At 36.7% G+C, this 25,984-nt stretch overlaps 4 protein-coding genes across 6 annotated transcripts; 2 read left to right on the top strand and 2 right to left on the bottom strand.

Annotated features, from left to right (window-relative positions):
* The first annotated feature begins 18 nt into the window (after positions 1-18).
* LOC140056371 (tubulin-specific chaperone cofactor E-like protein) lies at positions 19-10,687 on the top strand. 3 transcript variants are annotated; one of them, XM_072101727.1, is made up of 9 exons: positions 19-169; positions 574-685; positions 7,650-7,792; positions 7,915-8,093; positions 8,375-8,860; positions 9,043-9,127; positions 9,298-9,526; positions 9,930-10,000; positions 10,120-10,687. In XM_072101727.1, the coding sequence occupies exons 2-8, from the start codon at positions 574-576 to the stop codon at positions 9,974-9,976; spliced, it is 1,281 nt and encodes a 426-aa protein (XP_071957828.1). In that variant the 5' UTR covers positions 19-169; the 3' UTR covers positions 9,977-10,000; positions 10,120-10,687. The 3 variants fall into 3 exon arrangements, with proteins under 3 accessions (XP_071957828.1, XP_071957829.1, XP_071957830.1); XM_072101728.1 differs by lacking the exon at positions 9,930-10,000; XM_072101729.1 differs by lacking the exons at positions 19-169; positions 574-685 and adding an exon at positions 4,071-4,618.
* A 239-nt stretch (positions 10,688-10,926) lies between these two features.
* Positions 10,927-13,242, bottom strand: LOC140056374 (TWiK family of potassium channels protein 18-like). Its single transcript, XM_072101732.1, has 2 exons — positions 12,435-13,242; positions 10,927-11,896 (listed from the first exon to the last, which is right to left on the bottom strand). The coding sequence occupies exons 1-2, from the start codon at positions 12,472-12,474 to the stop codon at positions 11,265-11,267; spliced, it is 672 nt and encodes a 223-aa protein (XP_071957833.1). The 5' UTR covers positions 12,475-13,242; the 3' UTR covers positions 10,927-11,264.
* Positions 13,243-13,781: 539 nt separating this feature from the next.
* On the top strand, positions 13,782-17,215 carry LOC140056789 (uncharacterized). Its single transcript, XM_072102271.1, has 3 exons — positions 13,782-14,053; positions 14,338-14,473; positions 15,329-17,215. The coding sequence occupies exons 1-3, from the start codon at positions 13,833-13,835 to the stop codon at positions 16,907-16,909; spliced, it is 1,938 nt and encodes a 645-aa protein (XP_071958372.1). The 5' UTR covers positions 13,782-13,832; the 3' UTR covers positions 16,910-17,215.
* A 671-nt stretch (positions 17,216-17,886) lies between these two features.
* Positions 17,887-21,414, bottom strand: LOC140056790 (electron transfer flavoprotein subunit beta-like). Its single transcript, XM_072102272.1, has 6 exons — positions 21,295-21,414; positions 20,713-20,871; positions 20,197-20,355; positions 19,334-19,555; positions 18,705-18,891; positions 17,887-18,279 (listed from the first exon to the last, which is right to left on the bottom strand). The coding sequence occupies exons 1-5, from the start codon at positions 21,349-21,351 to the stop codon at positions 18,721-18,723; spliced, it is 768 nt and encodes a 255-aa protein (XP_071958373.1). The 5' UTR covers positions 21,352-21,414; the 3' UTR covers positions 17,887-18,279; positions 18,705-18,720.
* Positions 21,415-25,984: the final 4,570 nt, after the last annotated feature.

The raw sequence follows: 25,984 nt of genomic DNA, 5'->3' as shown, positions 1-25,984 counted from the left end.
TTTAACGTGTTAAAAACAACTGAAAACTTGCATGATAAACGCTATAACGTGTTTGCCGCCCTCTTTATTGCTATGAGCAAATTGTTAAAAATAGATATGATGTAATGTTTACATTCCAAGGTGGTCAGGAGGGCTGGTACACAACATCAAAACAGTTTTTCAAGCAAAAGTAAGTTTAAGTAAGATTAATTTTAATGCAATAATAGTTTAAAAACATGTAAAGTAAATTAAATTTGCTAGGCCTCCCTCTGCTCTACAAAATACTAGCTAGTAGGCTACAGTTTAGCCAGGCTCTGGCTATACATACAAAGTACAGTAATGGGAATAGTAGTAGGTAGTCAAGCCTAACCGTTACCTACTGACACCGCTGTGACCAGGATCGCAAAACCTGGTCCCTGGGGATTCGAATTTATTCTTTACTCCATGATATTAGTGAGCTGGTGGATTAAGATTTTGGGCTACTGATTTTACTGTGTGTTATTTTGGAGGACTTTGGCAGTACCAGTTGATTGAACTAAATTTATTCTTTCAGTGTTACTGTTATATTTTAATTTAAACTGTTTTTATTGTTAGATGGAGAAATCGATGTCATTATTGGCAGCCATCAACGATAAGTATAGCATCAGCGAGGAAGACTTGACAACTAATATTAAATTTGGAGACACAGACATTAGTAAAGCAAAAGGTACTAGGTTAATATACAAGTATATTGACCACTGACAAGCGACATGAGTTTGGATACTCCATCGCTTGTGATTGGTCAAAACACTTGCTTACGTCATTGCTTGCGTCCTATTAGGAATCAACTTGCTTAAGTATTACTGTCTATCGTTTTATGTCTGTGAAGTTGGTTACTAGTTCCTAGTTCCTAGTTCCTTATTCAAATTCAATTAAAGGGACAGTCACAAATATTTTTTAAAAAACAGATTTTAATACGTAATAACTGTCTAATTGAGTTGTTATTGCACCAACATGTTAGCCTTGACCTCCTCTACTTCTTCCGGTCAAAGTTTAATAACATTTTATGCATTTACGCCCTCTACGGCGAATAAGTAACTGGCTTTTACGAACGTTATAACACTTGACCTACTTAATTTTTTCAAAATATTTTGGTATGGATTGATCACCCTTGACCTACTCTATCATTTGCCACCCCAGTTCCGCGAACTTTTTTGCATCTACGCCCTCTACGGCGAATAAGTAACTGGCTTTTACGAATGTTATAACACTTGACCTACTTAATTGTTTCAAAATGTTTTGGTATGGATCGATCACCCTTGACCTACTTTACCATTTTCCACCCCAGTTCCACAAACTTTTTTGCATCTACGCCCTCTACGGCGAATAAGTAACTGGCTTTACGAACGTTATAACACTTGACCTGCTTAATTTTTTCAAAATATTTTGGTATGAATCGGTCACCCTTGACCTACTCTACCATTTGCCACTTCAGTTCCGCGAACTTTTTTGCGTCTACGCCCTCTACGGCGAATAAGTAACTGGCTTTACGAACGTTATAACACTTGACCTACTTAATTTTTTCAAAATATTTTGGTATGGATCGATCACCCTTGACCTACTTTACCATTTGCCACCCCAGTTTCGGGAACTTTTTTGCATCTTCGCCCTCTACGGCGAATAAGTAACTGGCTTTTACGAACGTTATAACACTTGACCTACTTAATTTTTTTCAAAATATTTTGGTATGAATCGATCACCCTTCACCTACTCTATCATTTGCCACCCCAGTTCCGCGAACTTTTTTGCATCTACGCCCTCTACGGCGAATAAGTAACTGGCTTTTACGAACGTTATAACACTTGACCTACTTAATTTTTTCAAAATGTTTTGGTATGGATCGATCACCCTTGACCTACTTTACTATTTGCCACCCCAGTTCCGCGAACTTTTTTGCATCTACGCCCTCCACGGCGAATAAGTAACTGGCTTTTCGAACGTTATAACACTTGACCTACTTAATTTTTTCAAAATATTTTGGTATGAATCGATCACCCTTGACCTACTTTACAATTTGCCATCCCAGTTCCGCGAACCTTTTTGCGTCTACGCCCTCTACGGCGAATAAGTAATTGGCTTTACGAACGTTATAACACTTGATCTACTTAATTTTTTCAAAATATTTTGGTATGAATCGATCACTCTTGACCTACTCTACCATTTGCCACCCCAGTTCCACGAACTTTTTTGCGTCTACGCCCTCTACGGCGAATAAGTAACTGGCTTTTACGAACGTTATAACACTTGACCTACTTAATTTTTCCAAAATATTTTGGTATGAATCGATCACCCTTGACCTACACTACCATTTGTCACCCCAGTTCCGCGATTTTCTTTGCATCTACGCCCTCTACGGCGAATAAGTAACTAGCTTTTACGAACGTTTTACACTTTACCAACTTAATTTTTTCAAAATAGTTTTTGCATACGGCGAATAAGTAATTTGTTATGGGTAGATGACCCTTGACTACTTTACCATTTGCCAAACTAGTTCCGCGAACTTGTACCTATGTCCTTTTATGGCGAATTAATTTTGGTTTTGTTTTGACTTGTTACAACATGCAATTTTAAAAGATAATTTCTGAAGCAAACACAAATACAACAGTTTGGTTATGAACGGTAACCACAAGTTATTATTCCGTTTTATTCATTACAACTTTTCAACACAAGTACAACATGACTACCTGAAATTAAAACAGCATTTAAAGTAGGCTCTATCGTAGTAAATAAACTAGAACTAATAAATAACTTCTTACGTCAACATGTGACGACATACTGCATAGTTATTCAATACCGCCCCACTTCATTAAATGTTATGCCGGGCTTTTTTTTCTCGTTAATTACAACAGTTGCAATCGATCAAATGTAATATCTTTTTAAACGTGCTTACTTACCCATTCTATAAAAGCACACATACAAACCAAGTCTGAACTGACGTTTTTTATAAATGTCATTACAGCAACTGCTACTTAAAAACAGTTTACACTTGGCGTTCATACCTCTAGATGACCACCGAGCTCGGTGGTCTAGACGCCAGGCTAGTGATCTGGAGGTTGTGGGTTCGAGTCCCACCCGAGAACTACTTGCGATTTTTTTCGCAAGTATTCTCAAATGTACTTAGTATAAAGTACAAATTACGTCAGAGTAGGGTAAAACATCTAATTAATCCTTTATTAAATTAAAGAGCGCACATTCTTCCCTGGATGATGAAAGTTGTTTTAAAAACAATACAATAATTGTAATGTAACGAATGTAATGTTGAATTGTAAGTAGCTGAAATAATTTGTTATTTAACAATTTAAATATGCCTATTATTACTCTTTCATAACTTATATAACATTATACAATAATTTCTTTCAAAACTGTCAAAAGCAATTTTTTTCCCATTGCATTTTGTTTCTCATGTTATGATGTAGGAAGATAATTGTATTTAAATGTTGCATCACATTAAGTTGTTTAAATGGTGTTCTTACGCATATGGTTTACGGCATAAATGTCTTTCATTATAAAATCTATAAATTACTAAATATTTTACCACTGTAGACCTAGAATGTTTAAAAAAATCACCCACATACAATGACATCATCTTACAGTACCCATCTATAAGCGAACAAAAAAAACAAAGCTGAACTAATGTTTTTTTAAAATGTCATTACAGCAACTGTTACTTAAAAACAGTTTACACTACCTTATAACAGCAAAATTAACATATTCATTAATACTGTTACCGTTAATATTAACAATTAAAAAGCGCACACTATTCATTGAGTGATAATAGTTACGATAGGTCAAGGGTGATCGATTCATACCAAAATATTTTGGAAAAATTAAGTAGGTCAAGTGTTATAACGTTCGTAAAAGCCAGTTACTTAGGCCCTGTTCAGACCCATGGCGTTAGACCGTTTTAGCGTACAACGTTACTATCAAGGTCACGTTACAAACCGCAGAGAAAAAAACGAGGTGTTCAGACCCATAGCGTACGATTATCGTTACAACGGAAGTACGTCATCCAGGTTGTTTCTAGTTGCATATTCATGTGCTCTTACCCACGTGTTTTCATCATTATTTCCACTGTATATAGGCCTAGATCTCAGCCCTACAATTATGACAAAATTTGCCGTAAATAAAACATACCTCAGCATTTATTTAAGAAAAATATAGTAAAGCCAAATTTCTGTTTCTATTGTTTTTATTTTGTAGTAAAAAACATTTTCCCCAGGCTCTTGTGTTACGAAAATAAAGCAGGCCTCGTAATGATGAAGAAAAAAATGATTGTGATTAGTCTATCCAGTCCAGTCAAAGATATATATTATTTGGTCCAGTCGGTAGAAAATATCCCTTAACTTGCTAATAAAAGGGACACAGCTCCCCTTGTTTGTTTACTGATTTTTTTAGGAGTTAGGGGGTTTTCAGCATTAAACTTGTCCAGTCTAGTCTGCCTTGTATGAATGAGTGACTTGATGTCCCACGCTAGTTTTTAGCTTTAATGAAATGCGTGAATGGCTCTAGGCCTAGCTAGGCCTAAAAGCGGATGGGATCGTAGTCCCTATGTTTAAATACAAGGTGCATGTATTTATGTCATTTGTTAGAAAATATAATGGTAATCAGTTGATAATAGTTTGTAGCCTTTGTAACAGTTGTATTTGTAGTGTAGTTAGGCCTTATTTATTCTGGCCTTTTTGTTATTGAAATCCATCTCACACATTGACGATACAAGATGTCAGCCTAGGTCAAACCTTGTTTCGCGTCATAACAGGAAACGTTCTGATTGGATACAACGTTGACTTACAGTAGCGTCGTACGCTAAAACGGTACTATCAACCGTTTTCCACTACAACGCTACAACCGTTGTACGACGCGTTGTACGCTAATCCCCAACTGTTCAGACACACATTCTTTTAGCGTCGTACGCTAAAACGGTCTAACGCCATGGGTCTGAACAGGGCCTTATTCGCTGTAGAGGGCGTAGACGCAAAAAAGTTCGTGGAACTGGGGTGGCAAATGGTAGAGTAGGTCAAGGGTGACCGATTCATACCAAAATATTTTGAAAAAATTAAGTAGGTCAAGTGTTATAACGTTCGTAAAAGCCAGTTACTTATTCGCTGTAGAGGGCGTAGACGCAAAAAAGTTCGTGGAACTGGGGTGGCAAATGGTAGAGTAGGTCAAGAGTGATCGATTCATACCAAAATATTTTGAAAAAATTAAGTAGATCAAGTGTTATAACGTTCGTAAAGCCAGTTACTTATTCGCCGTAGAGGGCGTAGACGCAAAAAGGTTCGCGGAACTGGGATGGCAAATGGTAAAGTAGGTCAAGGGTCATCGATTCATACCAAAATATTTTGAAAAAATTAAGTAGGTCAAGTGTTATAACGTTCGTAAAGCCAGTTACTTATTCGCCGTAGAGGGCGTAGATGCAAAAAAGTTCGCGGAACTGGGGTGGCAAATGGTAGAGTAGGTCAAGGGTGATCGAGTCATACCAAAATATTTTGGAAAAATTAAGTAGGTCAAGTGTTATAACGTTCGTGAAAGCCAGTTACTTATTCGCCGTAGAGGGCGTAGACGCAAAAAAGTTCCCGGAACTGGGGTGGCAAATGGTAGGGTAGGTCAAGGGTGATCGATTCATACCAAAATATTTTGAAAAAATTAAGTAGGTCAAGTGTTATAACGTTCGTAAAAAGCCAGTTACTTATTCGCCGTTGAGGGCGTAGACGCAAAAAAGTTCGCGGAACTGGGGTAGAAAACGATAGAGTAAGTCAAGGGTGATCGATCCATACCAAAATATTTTGAAAAAATTAAGTAGGTCAAGTGTTATAACGTTCGTAAAAGCTAGTTACTTATTCGCCGTAGAGGGCGTAAATGCATAAAATGTTATTGAGCTTTGACCGGAAGAAGTAGAGGAGGTCAAGACTAACATGTCGATGCAATAACAACTCAATTAGACAGTTATTACGTATTGAAATCTGTTTTTAAAAATATTTGTGACTGTCCCTTTAATTTAATTTGAATAAGGAACTAGGAACTAGGAACTAGTAACCAACTTCACAGACATTATCGTTTTTAAATATATTTCTTTCTATTGTATTGAAATAAGTAATTTTTTTTTTCATCAAAATAAATATCAATCTTTTCAAATTTATTAGGTTATATGCATGCATTCATGCATATAACCTCTTGATTCTGTCAGAATCTTTATTTATTTCTTTATTTATTTATTTATTTATTCTTTCCTTAGCACTATTTGTCCGTCAATTATCTTGATATCAGTTTCATCTAACTAAGTCAATTTTTCAGAGTATATTCCTTATGGCCAGGAATCGATGTGGTTATGTTTTCACGATGCGCAATCAAAAATTACGCGGTCTACGTGCGATTTAACGAAATCACGTTTGTAATCATATCTTCACAAGCATGAATCACAATTAAACAAAATTTGGTACTCATAAATTTCAGGTCATATTTCATCATATGGCAATACAATTACGTGCGTAGCGCATATAACGCATGCGTACGCGCGCTTAAAATGTTGAAAATTGTCAGAATTTATTTTCGATGAAATTAGAGTACGTTTCAGGCAATTTTAAGCGTTTAAAAAATTGCCATGAGTGCGCAGATTATTGCACGCGCACTGCGCGTCAAACGTTAATGCGCACTGTTTTTGTCCGATTACTGTTGTATAACCTTTCTTTAATAATATCATCATATTTTATTCACTTTTCAACGCGAAACAGCGTTATACGAGCACGTCAAAAGTGACAGGCTACGCACGTGTAAGTTAACAAAATGGTGAAAATATGCTAAATTTTAAAATTAATATATATCGTTACAATGCTCGGGAACACCTATTTTTTATTTAATTTTCTTGAAGTGTATGTATCATATGTATGATTTATTATGAAATTAGAAGAACAAAAGTTGATTAAGTCATCATTAATGGCATATTAAATTTAACAAAATTAATTTCGACAATCAAACAAATTATAACATTTTCTTAGGCCAAAATAACAAACTTAACATTAACTTTCTTCCTTAAGAAGTTCATATATTAAAGTTAAAAGTATATAGTTTGACAGTGCATCATTTTTTTAAATTTTTAAAGATGTCATCATAGTAAAACATTATAATTCATTGCGGTATGTAATAATCTATCTGCACCAAAGTGGTTACTGCATATTAAATACACGGAGGAATTTTTCCATAACTTTTAGTCAGTTGTGTATGGCTCGGTGGTCTTTGCTCGTGTCTATAGCAGTCAAGTACCGAGTTCGAGTCTCACCTTGGGAAACCAAACGAAATAAGATTTTTTTTATTATCCGTATTGGTTGTTCAATTATATTTCTTAGTGTATAGATTATACACATGATTTATAATGAAATCTAAATAAAAACACAAATGTGGTTTATGACATTATATACGCAGAAAGATCTTTGATCGGATTATGATACCGGCTATTGTATTTGCGTTAGCAAGATCCTCTCATATTATAAATAACTAATGATTCTGAGAAAATCAATCAATCAATATATCTTTAATCAATCAATTATCTTTATTTGAATCAATGCATATAACCTATAATTCGTCATAGTGACGAATTAAATCTAGTTTATATGTTTATTTATTTATTTCTTATATAGCTTATTTTAGCCAAATACCCGAGAGTGTTACTTTACAACACTATGGAATTGATTCCATTGGTCAGTCAGAGGAATTAAGAAAACTATGTCAGAATGTGCGGACGTTGGACGTGGCTGGGAACAAATTGACAAACTGGAATGAAGTATGTATATATTTTATCAATGTTATACATAAGCAACATGCTTAAAAAATATACTACAACTTGGAAATAGTGAAATTACACTATATTTTACACTGTAATTGATTTTTAAATTTTTTTTAAAGGTTCTACTAATATCCCAATGTTTACCAAGACTTGAGTTTCTGAACATTAGCCAGAACTTACTGTCAGGGGAATTCCCAGATCCTGGTGATGTCATAGCTAGTAACGTAAACACACTAATATTGAATAATATTGATGCAACATGGAAAGATATATCACAACTACAGAAATGTCTTCCTTTGTAAGTGTTCCTTTTTAAACAAATGTAAAATTTCGGTTTAACTTTGCAATTGCAGAGCTACAGTAGGTAGCTGTGTTTCAACCTGACCACTTTTTTTTCACAGAGGCTTTTGACAACCCAGTGGCTTGAACAGAGATATGTTTCCATTTCATGCGAAAACCGCACCACTTTATTTATTGTGGCTACATCCGGCCTGAATTGAAAGGTGCTTTTGAGTTTAAGAATAAATGCATTTGTAACATCTTTCTCAAAATAATGAATATTTTTTTTTTTGCCGATAGCTTAGAAGAACTTCATTTTAGTCTAACAGACAAGAGCAACATCAGTCCAGATGCCAGTCAGTGGCCTTCATTGAAATGTCTCCACTGCAGCAGCAGCGGGCTCTCCACTTGGCAAGATCTGCATGCCCTAAGCCAAATGATCCCAAACTTACAGAGCCTAACAATTGTTGAGAATCCTATATTCAGTTTTGGCGACAAACCAGAGATGCTGTTGCAAGAACTGAAGTGTCTGAATATGAGTAAAACATGTTTAAATAATTGGAACGAGCTTGAAAAACTTAGAAAACTACCAAAGCTGTGTGACTTAAGAATTAAGGGAATTCCTCTGATGGACGGTCTTACAGAAAGTCACAGACGACAACACACTGTAGCAAGACTACCGATGATCAAGACTTTAAATGGCAGCTCTGTTTCCGAGACCGAACGGGAAGCAGCCGAGAGAGCTTTTCTGCGGTTTTATTTACCGAGGGAAGATAAACCTGCAAGGTTGGTTGCTGTGGTTATTCATGGTGGTGTGATAGTTTAGTAAATTATTGTGTTAGAAGTTGCAATTTCCAATGGTTGGTGGTAGCATTTGGTGTTGTCACGGTGGCTGGTTTAGACAGTGATTTTTTTTTTAAAAAGCAGATATTTACAACATGAACTTTTATTTATTTCTTTTTTTCCAGATTTTCTGAGTTGCATGAGGTTCATAAAGATATTAAACCGTTGGTGGACGTGGACTTATCTCCTAAAAACATTGTCACATGCATTGTGAGTTACAGCTTATATTTTACTTATATTTTAGTCTATACCATCTTCTATCTAAGTATTAATTGCACCAAACTAAGCAAATAAAAGTAAGCCTGACATTAGGTCATGATTGAACCTTGGAAGGCACCAAGCTACAGCACCACAGCGTTTACTGTATTTAATTCTTTTAGATAACATTTGAAGGAAGAAAAGAAATGAGAAAGATAAACGTTAAGATGACCGTTGGAGAGTTAAAGAAATCACTAAAAGAATTTGTTGGCCTACCATTGAATGAATTCAGAATACTACATAAAGATCCTGTAATCGCACACGGCGCAATTCCTGTCATGAACCCAAAGAAGTTCTTGTACTCTTTTGTCCATGATGGTGATGAGTTCATTTGTGAACAGTGGAAAAGCAGTATGTATCATCTTGCTATTCAATTTTCTTAAATAAAAACAATGAAAATAAACACTAAATTGCTATTGGATCCTTTCTATGTTCACAATATAGGCAGCTTTCGATTTTAAAACATAAAAGAAATGTGTTCAACCTTGATCCTGTTATCACAGACATATGAATATTATTTTGTGGTGTACAGTTAGGTCAAAGATTGCCAGAAATATATATCGTAATTCATAATGTACATTATCATAAATCCTGGGACCTAATTTGTCGCAAATCAAGAGCTCCCTCTATTGTAAGTTTGGATCGGATAGCCCCGACTAATTTCACCATTAAAGTGTTACACTGCACTAGTTTATATAGGCTTCCTTTCATGCTATTGTTTTAAAAGATATCAACTCATTCCATACTTTATTAGATACTGCTAGGCCACCAAGGTTTAAGTCAAGAAACCTACGAAATTGAAATTATAGTGATTTAAGTCGCTTTGTAAGTAGCTCAGTTAGTTAGTTATGAGAGTTATGTAACCTAGAAAAGTATTTTCTTGATTGTTTCTCTCTTGAAAAATAATAATCTTAAAAGTTTTGATCACCATTTTTTTTATGCAGAACAATATTGGAGAGAAAAGGCTAAAAAGGAGAAAAAGAAATGAGAAGTGGTTGCATGGAATGTGCAGGTGGGCAGGGCACAGATGGGCAGGGAGACACGCCCTCAGAGTCTTTCACAGAACTGATATTTTCTTCTACCTTCTCTTAGACATAGACATCGCTTTATTCATCCACAAATTTTGAAATCTTAACTTGTTGACAGCTACCTGTACCGACATCACTGTTGTTGGTTGGTCTCTCTGATATTCAATATACTCTACATTGTCTTGTGTATTTCATGTTTTTCTTGTCACGTAATGTGATTACAACTTATTAAGTAAAGCCTGGTTTCCAAAAAAACGCTACACGACAGAGCGTAGCGATTCTATGGAAACGCTAGAATTTATCGGGGATCTAGTACGCGAGCGCTAAATATTCTTTGGTACGCGTATACGATTCATCTCCGGAAAAGTTGAACATGGTTGAACCAGTTGCATTAAATACAAATTTGCATAATGCAGGTGACTGCAATATGATACAAAATATGTAGATATTAAATTTATAATGTTGTTATATAGTAATTTGTGAGGTACAAAGATTAAATGAAATATTTTATAATTATTAACAATATAAATTGATAAATATTATATGTTGTAGTTTGTTAATACTATGAAATATTTTATTAGAGTAAAGTCTAGTTATTCATATTTTGAAGACAAAATGTACACATGATTTCAGACATTACATGACATGAGTTATTATTATACCAAAATTGATAAATTTTATATTTTTACGAACAAAAATAATTCACTACAGTAATAGTATGCATATTCATATATTACAAAGTTTATAGTTTATTTGTATACAAATCACAAAAAATGAATATTAATGTATATTTTAATATACAAATAATGAATGTTTATTAGTTGGATGGTGGAGAATATTTCATAAGCTGAAAGATAAATACATAGCATTCTCTTTCAACAAATCTACACTATTGTAAATATAAAATGAAAAAATCAGTTTAAAAAATACAGTATAGCTCGATCATTTACTGCTATGACTACAGTACTGAGGTCATTTAAAAGTTGACCTTATTTGGCACCCGCACGTGACGTACGTCATTGGGTTGTGTGTTCTCGTGCCCAGCCGGGGAATTTACGTTTTTAGGCAAATCTAGATATTATCTTATCCACGCATCGCTGGGCAGACATTAGTATGCGCATAACGCTGGCGCGTCCGAGACATACGAGCGTCGAAACTACTATGAAAGCGTTAGCCAGGAGTATTATACAACCAAGGAGGTTCTTCTCTGGTATTATATCACCAAATCCAACAGTGGCAAGGGACATGAACGAGTAGTAAATCGAATCGATGTAAGACCAGTCTTCAAGAGCGAAGATTAGAGCTGAGAAAATCAAAAGAAATGTTACAGAGAAAATGAAAATCACCAAGAATGGAATTGATGCCTCGTGATTCTCGATATCCTCATGATTCTCGATTTTGATGTCAACCACTTGCGGGTCGTCCTCCTCGGTTGCAGCAGCATCTTCAGGTCTTGGGGTTCCTAGATTGTCATCATCTGCAGACAAATTATCGTCATCGAAGTTTTGTCTTTCATAACCAGACCCGGATCTCTTGGATTTCCGAATAATACGATTGTAAAATGAAGTTAGCCGATTGGCGAGGAATGACCCGATGTTGACGAGAAATGTCACTAGAAGAATAATTCCAAAGAAAGCGTAAACGATGCTCAACAATTTGCCAGCATTCGTCGTCGGAACAATGCTTCCATAACCTGAAAAAACAAGAGAAAGTATGTTGTCATTTGTTGTGGATTTGCAACATTAATGTATGGTAACCCCCGTTCCCGTAATCAGGATCTAAACAGTGGAATGGAATGGAAAAGCATTGTTTAAAGTGGGATGTAAAAGACGTTAATGAATAGGTCTTGTCTACACAGCTACCAAACTCAAAGTCTGTCAACTTTTCCAGAGTTTGCTAGTGTAGACCAGTTGGCAAACTTCGGCAAATTGCAGGAATTTGCAGAACTCTAAATTTGCAGAACTCTAAATTTGCAGAACTCTAAAAACTAGCAAACCTTAGTTCGCAAGGGTAGCAAACACATTGTACAATTTGCTAGTGTAGACCAGTTCACAAACTTCGACAAACTACAGAAAACAAGTTTGTAGAAATCTACACCAGAAAACCTTAGTTTGCAACAACAAAAATGGTAATTTGTCACATGGAGAAATTAGTTCCTAACTTATTTCTCCATAATGTGGCTGAGAGTCTGACTTAACTCTACCACCATACCATCATGTTTGATTGCTTACCGATTGTTGTTACCAGCTTAAAACAATAAAACAAACTCATATCGAAACTTTCAAAGTCCACTGATTCCAGTACTCGTCATAGTAATCTTCGTCCGATTCGTACGAGTCGACCAGCTTCGTATAGTCTGTCTTCGTTACGTTCGGGTAGTCACTCCCTAGCTTCATCAAACTGTCAATGAACATTTCCCGCGTCATATTGCTGTCTGCAACCGTCGGTTTTATATCGTCCGGCTCCCGTCCCTCGATAGCGCCGAAGATCGCAGCACCCACACATAGGTACACCATAAACAGTAGAAACAGACAACCATTTGTAACGATTGCTTTAATAAATTGAAAACGTTGTTGTGCACCGGTGGTCGAAACAACGCTAACTACTGCCATATTGCATTCTCTGTATATGTACGGTGTGTATCTTATTTCAACAGAATCGTAGGAACACAAAAGAAAATAAACAATCGTTTTTAATAACAATTGTGAATTGGTCGACTTGCCAGTGGCAGGTCGTTAATCAATAAACTGAGAGCGAGAGCAGCGTTTAGTTTACGTTGGTGTACGAACACAGAAATCATCAATACGACGGTAACCTCCCCAACCAATCCGTATGAAACCTAAACCAATAGCCTATTCGTTGATTTTTGTCAAATTACTTGCGCCGTGACGTGTACGTGCGTATCTCCTTGAGTTGTGATGTAGTGGGTACAAGTTAAATGTTGGTTTTCACAGAGACGCAAACGCAAACAAAATGTTGCCCATGTTCAGTGATTATGTTTCATAGACACAGTGAGGAACCAATCCCAGGTAAAGCCTTGTTCCCACTATGACGCAACACAATGACGTGAGTGAGTTTACCAATGCATGATGACGAGCGATGGTTCGGAATCCATCGCGTTTGATTGGTCAAAGTTACCGCGGTTAAGCTTGGTTCCCACTAGGACGCAACAAAAGGACGTATACGTAACGCAAATGAGTTGACCAATGACAAGCGGCAGTCGAATAAATCCATCGCTTGTGATTGGTCAAGTTCCTTGTGTTACATTATTTCCTACCGTTCGTTTCATTGCACATTATGTAAACATGTGTTTCATGTTTTGTACCAAATGAAAGAAGATTTAATGCTTCACTAACTACAATTAACAATAGAAATTATGAACTATACAATAGGCTTCTTAACTTGTTGAACTTCATCGATCAAGTTGTCATAGTGTTGCAGGCGGGCAAGCGGTTACTTAACTCTAGAAGACACTGCATAGGCCTACCATTTTATTCAACTTTATCACATCTTATAATTATACAACGTTATATTAAAGTTGATTTGGTTATATACTTAGGCCTGATGCCCAAGTACTACACTTTTTAAGGAACCAACCACCTCATCAGTTCCAGCCAAGCTCAAACACCATGTTTAAGCTGCACCTGATATTAATCCTAATAGGCCTATGCCTAATAATAATGGTGCTTTCGACTCGAGCTGCTTCGTCAGATGTGTGTTTACACGATGTATGTCATTTTCATTTAAATGTACGGCACCATCGTACCATGACTTACACGGGTTCAGACGGAAAATCGGTTCCTGTATCTCTTGAGGAAAACGGGGACATGAGATTGACTACAACATGGTCGTAAGTACATTACTACTCTTTTCGTTATTTTATAGCCTGTTTTCCTGAGTTTCCGTTGTGCGGCGAGTTGAATTAACCGGATTAAACGATATTAGAGAAAAGTGGGGTAAAAATCAACGTTATACGATCGTTAAAAGTGACAAATTCAGTTGATTCAGCACAACTTAACGTCGACTGTCAAACAGGCTTTAATTCTACGTTGAGATTAATTATCTTTGTGTTATCTTAATAAAGAGAGTAAAAATAACATTTAATGGCATACACATAATGTCATTATTTTATAGATATTCTGGAAACGCTACGAATGGGTCGGTTGTAACGCCAGATGAAGTCATTACTGGCGATGGTGTTGTTCGTAGAATTATTGTTGTAAATGGAGAATTTCCAGGTCCAACATTAGAGGTTTTGGAAGGTACTAAGGTAAGGCTTGGTGACAATGTTTTGGATACCAGCCTCTAAATAAAGTAAGAAGCAAAGCGTGTGTGGTACAAACAAGCGAAATCAGACAGAAGTTGTAATTTTCAAAATTGAGATTTTCACAAATATTGAAACTAGGCCTACATAATCCAAGATTTAAAATGCTGAAAAAAATATCTTGATACCATGTTCACTTCAAGAGTTTTTTTGGTTGTTACAATGAGTGAAAAAATGCTTTTAAAGTTAACTAACAGGAAACTATCCCTACACGCGTTTGAGTTTACGCCTTAGAAAAGTGGTGCCGTATTCTAGGCCTAATTGCGCCCTTTGTTCAGACGACACAAAATGTTAAAATTCCTGAATTTATTTGTCTAAAATTAAAAAAAAATTAAAAACTGTTTTAACTATCATTGTCCGTACAGGTGAACAAAAATTGTGATTTTCATTCTTTTATTGTTTTTGGCTGTCTATTTACCTATGCAACTTATGTCTGATTTCGCTTAAGTGTACCACATATTTATTTAATATTTTAATTTATCAGTTAGATAGTTTTTAGTAGTATTACTGTATAGTCTTAATATGGTTCTAGCGACGCAACCTACGCAGAGCAGAGGAAGGAAAGTGTTTGCGCCTGCGTTAGATCAAACCTGTGCGATGTTTGCAGTACTGTTGCGTCGTCGTACTTTTGATTACGCGTCAATACGCCGTTGCGTCGCTAGTGGGAACCACGCTTTAATATCGCGTCTGGCAAATACAGTGTGCGTTCCTTAGTAGGCCTGTGCTAAAAAAAAAAGATGGAATAGTGAAAAAAGGTACGGTTCGCTCTTGTATGTCATCCTCTTATTTTTTTTCTTTTAGGTAGCGGTGAAGGTGACCAATTTGATGACGTCAGAGGTGGTATCCATCCACTGGCACGGTATGCATATGACGGACAACATGTGGGCTGACGGTGCTGCGTATGTTTCACAGTGCCCTATATTACCCCGACAGAGTTTTACATACACATTCATAGCAGATCCGGCTGGAACTCACTGGTATCATGGGCACGTTACAACCCAGTTGGCAGATGGGCTGTACGGTGCGTTGATTGTCCACAAGCGGCCACCAGTGACCCCGTCAAGGGTGCTCATGGTGGCTAACTGGTTCCACGAGGATTATATAACGTTTGATGTTGAAAGTCCATACCGCCAAGGATGGAAGGGCGTCGGGGATGTTGTCTTGGATATGGCTCTGCGGGATTACGCTCATGATGGTACCGAGTTGAACGCAATGAGGTACAAATCGGCTCTTATTAACGGAAAAGGACGGATTGAAAACAACGCACCCTGGACGACCTATACCATTCTCCAAGACGAAAAGATGAAATTCCACGTCATCAATACAGGAGGGGAATACGCGTTTAGATTGTCAATCGATTGCCATAATTTGAAAGTTGTAGCGACTGATGGATTCGATATCAAACCTATAAGATTCCAGTCAATCATCGTGTTCCCCGGAGAGACGTACGATGTTGTGCCGTTACGTCAGTCTAAAGCATCATGCCATCGACTGGCCAACAGTTGGATAAGAGCAGAACGGCTAAAGAAACGGTCCCCGGATGATGATGATGATGACGTAAAAGCTGTCATAAAGTTCTCAGACGGCAACTCTGATATTCCAACATCAAAGAAAGAGAATTGCAGAACAAGGAAGCATCCGTGTAAGGTGTTGAACTGCCCGTTTGATGGTTACCCCGAACAAGAGAACATTCACTGCTTCAGTATAGCTGATTTAAAAGCAGACGTTCACGATAACGGATCCGATCTATTGATAACGGAACCAGATGAAGAAATATTTTTAAACGTTGGTTTTAACGTTGGGTCATCAATCAATTGTCGAGTGTTTGAAAATCCAAGAGCTCCGTTTTACCCTCACGATAAACGCAATTACAATACATGTGACGAGAAAGCGTGTAATGATAACAATTATTGCTTATGTTCAAATATTATTGATCTTCCGTTAAACGCGACAATACAACTCGTTGTAACGGATTACAGTTTCAAGCCGTGGCCACAAACGCATCATCCTTTCCACCTGCACGGGCATTCTTTCGCGGTGTTGGAGATGGGGTTTGCCGCTCTTGATAAATCGTCTGGCCGGATGTTGTCGCAACATGAAAACGTGGAATGCCTGACCGAGGACTGCTGTCAAACACGCTGGAGCGAAGTGTCTTCTTCGGGCGTAGGCCTAAATGTGAAAAACCCACCCATGAAAAATACGTTAGCCATTCCGTCTGGTGGTTACGCCGTCATTCGATTCCGTACAAATAACCCAGGTTGGTGGCTGTTCCATTGCCACCATGCTTCACATTTTATGGAGGGGATGAGTTTGCTATTCAGTGTCTCACCAGACAGTGTGAAAGATCCTGTCGGAAAATTCAGCATTTGTCCAGACTTTTGAAGAACCAGCGCCGAAACGTTTCAGTCTATTCTCTGTTCTGATTGGATTACATTTCCAGTGACGTAGTCGTACTGTTTTTCACATGCGTAAACCGACGTAAATACAATTTTAAATAAAGGCAATATATAATACTGTAGTTTGATTAATTTTTATTTTATTTAACTTACTGAGGAACTATTTGCTGTGATTTATTGTTTTCTTTTGTTTAATAATAAAATGGGGTTTGTTTTTCAGATTTTTCGAAAGCCGCTTGTTTTCTAGTGGAAACAACTAAGCTTGTTTTGTTTGAATTAAATGAATGTGTGCTAAAGTATTATTTTTTATTACAAGTGTGCTCTTTTCGAATATTTTCGCCGCTGATCTATAAATGCGCTCGCGAACATTACCTGTACATATTTACTCGCGACACATGTCTCCAGCTAGCGCGGATTAGCGTTTAAGCTTGGTTCCCACATGACGCAGCGTAAGGACGTAGACAAACGCAAGCGCGTTGACCAATGAAAAGCGACAGTTCAAATAATCCATCGGTTGTGATTGGTTTCGTCTCTAGTGGGAACCACGCGTTAGACAGCTTTATGTCTCGTAGTTCACAGCGCAGCAAGTAGAGGCCGGCCGCCAGATTACCGTGACCACGCAATTACTTGCTCTACGGTAAATCGTTATCTCGATATATGCATCCGTGATTTTGACGCCGACAACGAACAAACACGATCAGTGTTAACAAAACTTAAAGATCAACGAACATAGACGACCGCTTTTCAAACGTTTCCTCGCGATGCGTTAGTGATTTTGACGCCGACCAACAAAAATAAACGGCCGCGATCGGTGTTAACAAAACTTCAATTCAAGATCAACGAACATACACGGTCGCTTTTCAAACGTTTCCTCGCGATGCGTTAGTGATTTTGACGCCGACCAACAAAAATAAACGGCCGCTATTAGTGATAACAAAACGTCAATTTAACATTTTCAATTAGTAAAATTATTTATTGTGTCTCAAACACTTGGGCTTCTAAAATCAACTTTATACACCACGGATTAGCGCACATCTTGGCTTTAGACAACCAACTCTGTTTGTCTTGCTTATTCCAGGGATGTTACATATGCATAAATTTAAATCAAGACATGCCCTTGGGGAAGCATCATTTTAATCAATACCACTTTGCTTTTGTACATTATATAATTTTTATTTTCAACAAACATTCCTACATTTTAAAGCAAACATATTTAATTTAAACAACATTAAATGAACCAATAATATATATTATTAACACAATATATATGTTATGGTAACCCAAGAGGTCATGTGATGACACTTGTTTGTCTGTCTGTCCATCATTTAGGTGAATTCTCATCCAATCAATTCAATTCTGAAAATTAAAAGGAAGAATTGATCAAATGTATTATATTCAATGTTTATTTTAATGTATCAAAATTGCCAGTTACAAATACACAGTAGAACCTCTTTGGGATCTACATCTTAAGGGAAAAGCCTATTAAAGGGACGTACACCTCTTTTCCATAAAACTATCAAAGGCCAATTTGGGGGTGGGGAAACTTTGCTGTTGAAAAAACAACTGGAAATATAAAAATAATATGTAGAAATATAGGTTTTAACACTCTTTGGGACAGCTATTTCAGGGGACACCCCATTACGGGGACACTTTCCTATCAAACAAATGACAGGAAGTGTTTAACACTATGTCATTATTTCCAACTCCTATTCAGAGGACATCCTTGTTCAGGTGACATCCCTATTAAGGTTACACTTTGTTGGGTCCAGAAGGCGTATTACCTTAAAACATAAATCATTAAACAACCCCAGCCTCTTTTAATTTAGCAATTAATTGATCAACGTCTTCTACTTTTTGTCCTGCTTCTCTCGTTGGTGGATCTTCAACGCTGATTGTTTCAACAGACGATGTGATGTCAACTCCTAGATCTGCTGGCGTCTTCGTAGCAATCGGTTTTTTCTTAGCTTTCTATGAAATTTATACAAAATAATATTACATTTCTAAAATAATTTAATTAATTTTTAAATAAGAACGTACTACTTGTGAGCTTCAATTTTTTTATGCTGTTTTTTTTCCCCGATTCCTAAACATTGTTATAATTTAAATACATTCAAAATTGAAATTATCATTTCATGGCAATGTACTTCCACACTGTAAATTGATATTTTAGAATATTTCAGATTGTTTTTGTGGAAGATGCTATTGTTAATTTTCTGGTGAATTTTTTTTTTATATGGATGTACTATGTACTTTCCGAAATAGATGAATGAATAGTAGAAACTTTTATCTTAAAACTGTAAAAATAAAAATAATGTTAATAATATTCAACAAACAACATTATTTTGTTTGTTTTCTAGGCTAGGGAACAAGAGACTACTAGAGTCTGTTTATGATTCTTGGACCTACTAACCATGATATTTGGTAGCGTGGCATATCTAGGTTCATTTAATCGTAAATCTGCTGTTACTACTGCAGGAGTTTTGATGCAAATATTTTCCAATCCACCGTCAATCTCTCGGACAATCTTTAACTTATCGTTCTCTGGAGTGAGTTCCGAAACAAATGTGCCTTGTGGCCAGTCAAGGTGGGCAGCGGTCATCTGGCCGGTCTGGTTGTAATCACCATCTATAGCCTAGAAACAAAAGTAAGTTTATTCGCAATAGCACATTTGCTGGTATAAACAAGCATTAGCATATTAATATATACAGCCTAAATGTATTAACTCAAAATACATTGGGGCATTCAGGCAATTTTTACTTATGTTTCTCTACCAACAATATTCCCTATTAATTTTTATTTTCATTTGTTTTTAATGTAACTCATTTATAATCTTTTGTATATATAGTTTATGTCATTCTAATTCAACTAATTTTCTAACTTTGTTGTTGTGTTAAGTTGGAGCAAGAGAAGTTAATTCTGTTCAGGCCTATGCCTATTGCTTGCTCCTGGCTAGATTGTGCTTGATGATATAAATAAATATTATTATTACTAATGAACAATAATAGTTCAGGGTCGTAGCCACCAGTACGGTTAGTAAGATTTCAACCCGAGGCTTTTGACAACCCCGTGGAACGCACATAGATTGTTCCCTTTTCTTTCAACCACCACACAACTTTATTCCTTGTGACTACAAGTTATATTGAACTCATCTCTTTCGCATAGCATATGAAATGATGTGATTTCTACCTAGTTTGAGCCTTGTGTGTGAACATTTATTTGGTTACGCACTATACAAAAGACTATTATTAATATTATTGGTTGCCAGGTTATTACCTGTTTTCCTAAGATTATTAAATTAATATCTTCTTCCTTGGCTAGCTTAGCTAATATCTTTGAGATCTGAAGTGGTGTTGACGCTTCGAACTCAGAAGCTGACATGTCGACGTGTATACCGCGATCTGCACCCATTGCTAATGCTGTTCTTATCGTCTCCTGAAAATTAGAACACAGTGTTAGGATCCAATGGATTACAGTGTTAGGATCCAATGGATTACAGTGTTAGGATCCAATGGATTACAGTGTTAGGATCCAATGGATTACAGTGTTAGGATCCAATGGATTACATTTTATGATTGTGTCTTGTTTTTCCCTGCATATGTTTGGTCCTCCAAGCTGTGAGCTGGGATGTTTGTTACATTCTTTTTTATTTGAAATAAATGATGATTTTACACACAAATTAAATATGAAAGCTCTTTTATGTTGAATATGTTTGTACCCTTGAAATTTAAATATGAATATTTAACTGCAAAATATGCTATTGAATATCCATATGCAATATTTCCATCATACTTGGCATTGCTTTGGGCCACAGCTAACGGCAACTATTTCTGAAGCTAGTTTCTTCTCTTTTAGTCGGACTGCTTCTTCAATTGCAATCTCATCAAATGGATTCATGCTATGCTTTACACCCTCTGTGACCACGCCCATCTTGTCTGGTTTTACCCTGATCTGTAATTTAAAAAAATGTTTATTATGCATGATGTGAAGCTGCTATATAGCATGCTTTATATTATTATTTAGTTTTAGGCCTCCTAGAAATAGTTTTAAATATAATAACTTTTCAGTATTGATTGATTATATTTGTCCTGCATCAATATTAGGAATTAAATACTGTCTTTTTATGTCCCCTAGGCCTAAACCAGCACTAGCCTGCTGTAGCCTAGGCTAAAGTAGCAACCAGCAGCCTGCAGTCATGCCCGAGTGAGTCACCGCCGCCGTCTTTCCCGGCGACCCGGCCGGGCCAATATTGCTCTCTCTGTCTGGTTGGTCGTGGTGTACACAACAAAACTGTACTCATTCTGTATATAAAGCACAATTCTCAAGCAATGTCACGTTTATGTATTGTTGGGTTATCTTATTATTTTCACTTACTTTTACGGCATAATCTATGACACGTTTTACACCGACCATTACACGAAACGACGCCATCTTTGTGGGATGATGCTATAGTAGTCAAGACTCAAGTCGCCACATCGCAAAGTCGCCCCTTACAAAGTCGTCCCATCGCAAAGTCGCCCCAAAACAAAGTCGCCTGACACAGTCACCCCTCGAAAAGTCGCCCCATTGCAAGTCGCCCAAGTGCGTAAAATGTCGCAATGATACACAAAATAACACGGAACGTGTAGGCATAAAAGGGGAAGTCCCGTCCTATAGTCTCAGGAGGTCACACGATCGGCACGCTCTCCCACCTCAGAGAGGAGGAATCCCCCGACTAATCACTCCGCAGTCGCACTAACGCGGTCGCGGTACGTAGCTCACCAGAGGGAAACCCCCGTAATTACTCCGCCGTTGTCGCACTACACAACGCACCATCCGAAAAAGGGGAAACCCCCGCCGGAGTTGACTCTTTTACGATGATATCGGTCGCGTTCGAAATCGGTCGCGTTTAATTTTCGATCTAGATTATTTTTACTTTGGTCGATGAATATTTATTATTATTATAATTATATTAATAATTGATTTTTGTTATTTTACAGATCTATGATGAGAAAGATGTGTGCCTTAAAAATGACAATTTGTAAATCTATTCGGCATAGGCCTAAATGTCATACATAATTACTTAAATGTGAAATATTTTTTAGGGAACGTCAGGCTACGTCTGTGTCTTTTATTTTATATGCAACAAATTACGTAATAAAACAATGTATTTATAAACATTTAGTTTGACATAAGAATGACGCTCTGAATATACCTCATAATAATGGAGGTATATTCAGAGCGTCATTCTGACGATGGAGCATTCTCTACTTCTCTACGGAGCGCCATTTATGCCTTTTTTAACCTCAGATAGTATAGAATAGAAATAGTATTACGGTAACTGGTCCAGTGGATCAAATTTGGCACCGGTGGAGCACAGTGATATAGAATAGAAATAAGTCACTAATTTAAATATATTCGTATGTTAATACACTAAATTTGAATACAGAATCCCATTCGTATCTAACAGTATACACTCACTGAGCTCAATGGATCCAATTGGCACGAGTGGAGCACGGGGATATAAAATAGAAATAAAATCACTAATTTAAATATATTCGTATGTTAATACACTGAGCTCAATGGACCCATTGAAATGTTGATGTTAATCTTTACATTAGAAGATTTTTCAAATCATGTAAATAAAACATTTTCCGGGCGGGAACCTAGCAGCTGTTCTCTTTTAGTTTGCAAAAAGTAATCTCGAAAAGAAATCCATGTGTAAAAGAACCACACCGAAGAGTACTAAAAATAAAGGAGCACACATGGGCTTCTTTTCGAGGTTTTATGACAGTCTATTTAATGGAAAATAATGCCATGCAACTTTGTTTCTGATTTTTAAAAAGGTCCACTTGTTTAGGCCTGACAATTACAACCCTCAAAATATCTCTCAAAATCAAATAAAAACAATATTTATTTTCAATTCCCAAAAAAAAAAATATCTGTAGAGGTTCGAACCCAATATATTAGAGGTAATAGCACCCAAACCTGAGCATTACCCGTTAGGCCACAAAGTAGTACATGACTGAACAGCTGATAATAGTCTATTTATACGTGTATTACGTAATTCATCATTACGTCATAAATATCCTATTAACCTTGTTAAAATCAAAATGACCGGTAGCTCAGTCGCCTGAGCGTCGTGTTGACAACACGTATGTCGTGGGTTCGATTCCCACGCTGGTCGGTGGAATAGAGTTAAAGGTATGCGACCACTGTGTTTGGGGTTCACAGAATATACGTCCCCCTTTCCACCACACATCATGAGGCGACAACATCAATGCATCTGGTGATGTGCTGGAAACGACCCCAAAAGGCTGTGGCAGGGCCTTAGTGCTGAGGCAGGGAGAGCACATTTAACATCTTTTTTTTTATTTCATTTTTTTTCCAACCTGTATTCTATCTCGTAACTTTTATGCTTGCCGCCCTCAATTTTAAAAGAAATTGAATTTATTATTTTCATCGCAGGTGTACGAAACGGTTTGGTATGCCGTGCGTTGTTATGCAACGGTTGTGCAGGTGTAGTGGGAAAGATTCTATTGTTAGTCATTCGCGGTAAACACGCCACACTGTTAAAATTTTGATTTTGTTAATCAATGTTGCTACATTGATAGCGAAATGTCCTATGCATGCATGATATTGTTACACGTTTGTGGTAGTTGATGTGTATGGCCGCACCGTCCCAGAATAAACATGTTTTAAACAGATAGTTTGTCTCCGATGGTTTTTGTATGGGGTTAATGGAGAGTGAAATAAGATAAAATTAATATAGAACATTTGCAAAGATTCCGATTTCTAGACCAATTTCGCAGCTTAGACTGATTTCACAGTCGGGCTAGGCCTTTAATAGGCATATACGAAGTCGAATTTTAAAGTAGAAAACCCCATCTACAATTTTGAAGTCGCATCTGGATAGATTAAATTTTAACATTATCATAATTATCATAGGTGATTATGTATAGTAATAAGTATACGTGCAATTCTGGGCTCTATTTTCATTATTAGATCTGCCCCAACGGTGGGCTAGTATACTGGAGACATAATAATAATTAATTTCATATTTCAATGAATAGGTGCACTTTTCGGGGGGACAAGCTATATTGTCCTGGTGTGAGCCTTATATAGTTTGTTTCATATAATTTCAAACCATGTAAAGTGCCTTTTTTTTTCGGGTGAGAACCTATGCAGCTCTATTTTTCAAAATTGTCTTTGCTCAGCCCTAAGCATGGTGGGGTACTGAAGATTCTTATATATGTTGTTTGAAAAAATAATAGATGTCATTTCCGGGGACCTTGCAGCTCTATTTTAAACAGTTTGGTAAGCCGTGCGTTGTTATGCAAATGAGTTTGTGCAGGTGTATTATGGGGAAGATGGTATGTTGGTCATTTGCGGTCAACACCCACACTTTTAAATGTTGATGTTGTTAATGTTTACATTAGAAGATTGTTGAAATCATGTAAATAAAACATTTTCCGGGTGGGAACCTAGCAGCTGTTCTCTTTTAGTTTGCAAAAAGTAATCTCGAAAAGAACTCCATGTGTAAAAGAACGACACCGAAGAGTACTAAAAATAAAGGAGCACATGGGCTTCTTTTCGAGGTTTTATGGCAGTCTATTTAATGGAAAATAATGCCATACAACTTTGTTTCTGATTTTTAAAAAGGTCCACTTGTTTAGGCCTGACATTTATAACCCTCAAAATATCTCTCAAAATCAAAGAAAAACAATATTTATTTTAAATTCCAAAAAAAAAAAAAATTACTGTAGAGGTTCGAACCCAATCTACTAGAGCTAAGAGCACCCAAACCTGAGCATTACCCGTTAGGCCACAAAGTAGTACATGAATGAACAGCTGATAATAGTCTATTTATACGTATATTACGTAATTCATCATTACGTCATAAATATCCTATTAACCTTGTTAAAATCAAAATGACCGGTAGCTCAGTCGCCTGAGCGTCGTGTTGACAACACGTATGTCGTGGGTTCGATTCCCACGCTGGTCGGTGGAATAGAGTTAAAGGTATGCGACCACTGTGTTTGGGGTTCACAGATTATACGTCCCCCTTTCCACCACACATCATGAGGCGACAACATCAATGCATCTGGTGATGTGCTGGAAACGACCCCAAAAGGCTGTGGCAGGGCCTTAGTGCTGAGGCAGGGAGAGCACATTTAACATCTTTTTTTTATTTAATTTTTTTTCAACCTGTATTCGATCTCGTAAATTTTATGTTTGCCGCCCTCAATTTTAAAAGAAATTGAATTTATTATTTTCATCGCAGGTGTACGAAACGGTTTGGTATGCCGTGCGTTGTTATGCAACGGTTGTGCAGGTGTAGTGGGAAAGATGCTATTGTTAGTCATTCGCGGTAAACACGCCACACTGTTAAATTGTGATGCTGTTAATCTTTACATTAGAAGATTGTTCAAATCATGTAAATAAAACATTCATGCAAGATATTGTATTGTAATATGTTATGAATACACGTTTATGGTAGAGTTGGTGTGTATGGTCCGAGAACGGTATAGAAATACATCATCTCCGTCACGGTCAGCTCCCGTCACATTTCACAATATTTCGTTGACGATGACGGCCAGTGACGGATATGACTTTTTGTTTTTGCCAGGGCCTTTTTTTTGTTGTACATTTTGTTTTGTATATCTTTATTATGTTTTTACATTGTATATATATATATATATGTGACTGGTCAATAAACATATTCAAATCATATCTTAAAGTCATTTCCGTCACATGATTTTTAAGGTTCGTCATATCCGTCACGGTTTCATCTCCATCACATGGATATTTTATCCTTTTTAAATCCTAAAATATTTCAGTAATGAACGCAATTTTATGTGGTATAATTGAAATATAAACAATATTCTTCTACTATGTCAATGGTTAGTAATATTAGTTCAACAGAATTTTGTAAACCATCAGTGAAAGTTATACCATTTTCTGAAAATTATTATTTTTTTGGAATACCGTAGTAAATTGTTTTGAACGTATAACATACGAACAAATGTTAAATCATTTTTTGATTAATCGAGAAAAAAATACTGTATAGTATCGAAAGAATTAA

This window comes from Antedon mediterranea, chromosome 8 (assembly GCF_964355755.1).
Source record: "Antedon mediterranea chromosome 8, ecAntMedi1.1, whole genome shotgun sequence".
Classification (NCBI taxonomy): Eukaryota; Metazoa; Echinodermata; class Crinoidea; order Comatulida; family Antedonidae; genus Antedon; species Antedon mediterranea.
Note: the sequence above shows the minus strand (reverse complement) of the source record. Positions and strands in the feature narration are given on the sequence as shown.

Excerpts from the sequence above, each read along its gene's own strand:
- LOC140056371 (XM_072101727.1), top strand. The coding sequence starts at position 574 with ATGGAGAAATCGATGTCATTATTGGCAGCCATCAACGATAAGTATAGC. Across the intron at positions 9,128-9,297 it reads AAAACATTGTCACATGCATT|ATAACATTTGAAGGAAGAAA; the intron begins GTGAGTTACAGC and ends TAATTCTTTTAG. Across the intron at positions 9,527-9,929 it reads TTGTGAACAGTGGAAAAGCA|ATACTGCTAGGCCACCAAGG; the intron begins GTATGTATCATC and ends ATACTTTATTAG.
- LOC140056374 (XM_072101732.1), bottom strand. The coding sequence starts at position 12,474 with ATGAGTTTGTTTTATTGTTTTAAGCTGGTAACAACAATCG. Across the intron at positions 11,897-12,434 it reads TAAGCTGGTAACAACAATCG|GTTATGGAAGCATTGTTCCG; the intron begins GTAAGCAATCAA and ends TTGTTTTTTCAG.
- LOC140056789 (XM_072102271.1), top strand. The coding sequence starts at position 13,833 with ATGTTTAAGCTGCACCTGATATTAATCCTAATAGGCCTATGCCTAATA. Across the intron at positions 14,054-14,337 it reads AGATTGACTACAACATGGTC|ATATTCTGGAAACGCTACGA; the intron begins GTAAGTACATTA and ends ATTATTTTATAG. Across the intron at positions 14,474-15,328 it reads AGGTTTTGGAAGGTACTAAG|GTAGCGGTGAAGGTGACCAA; the intron begins GTAAGGCTTGGT and ends TTTTTCTTTTAG.
- LOC140056790 (XM_072102272.1), bottom strand. The coding sequence starts at position 21,351 with ATGGCGTCGTTTCGTGTAATGGTCGGTGTAAAACGTGTCATAGATTAT. Across the intron at positions 20,872-21,294 it reads TCATAGATTATGCCGTAAAA|ATCAGGGTAAAACCAGACAA; the intron begins GTAAGTGAAAAT and ends TTTAAATTACAG. Across the intron at positions 18,892-19,333 it reads CCACGCTACCAAATATCATG|AAAGCTAAGAAAAAACCGAT; the intron begins GTTAGTAGGTCC and ends TAAATTTCATAG.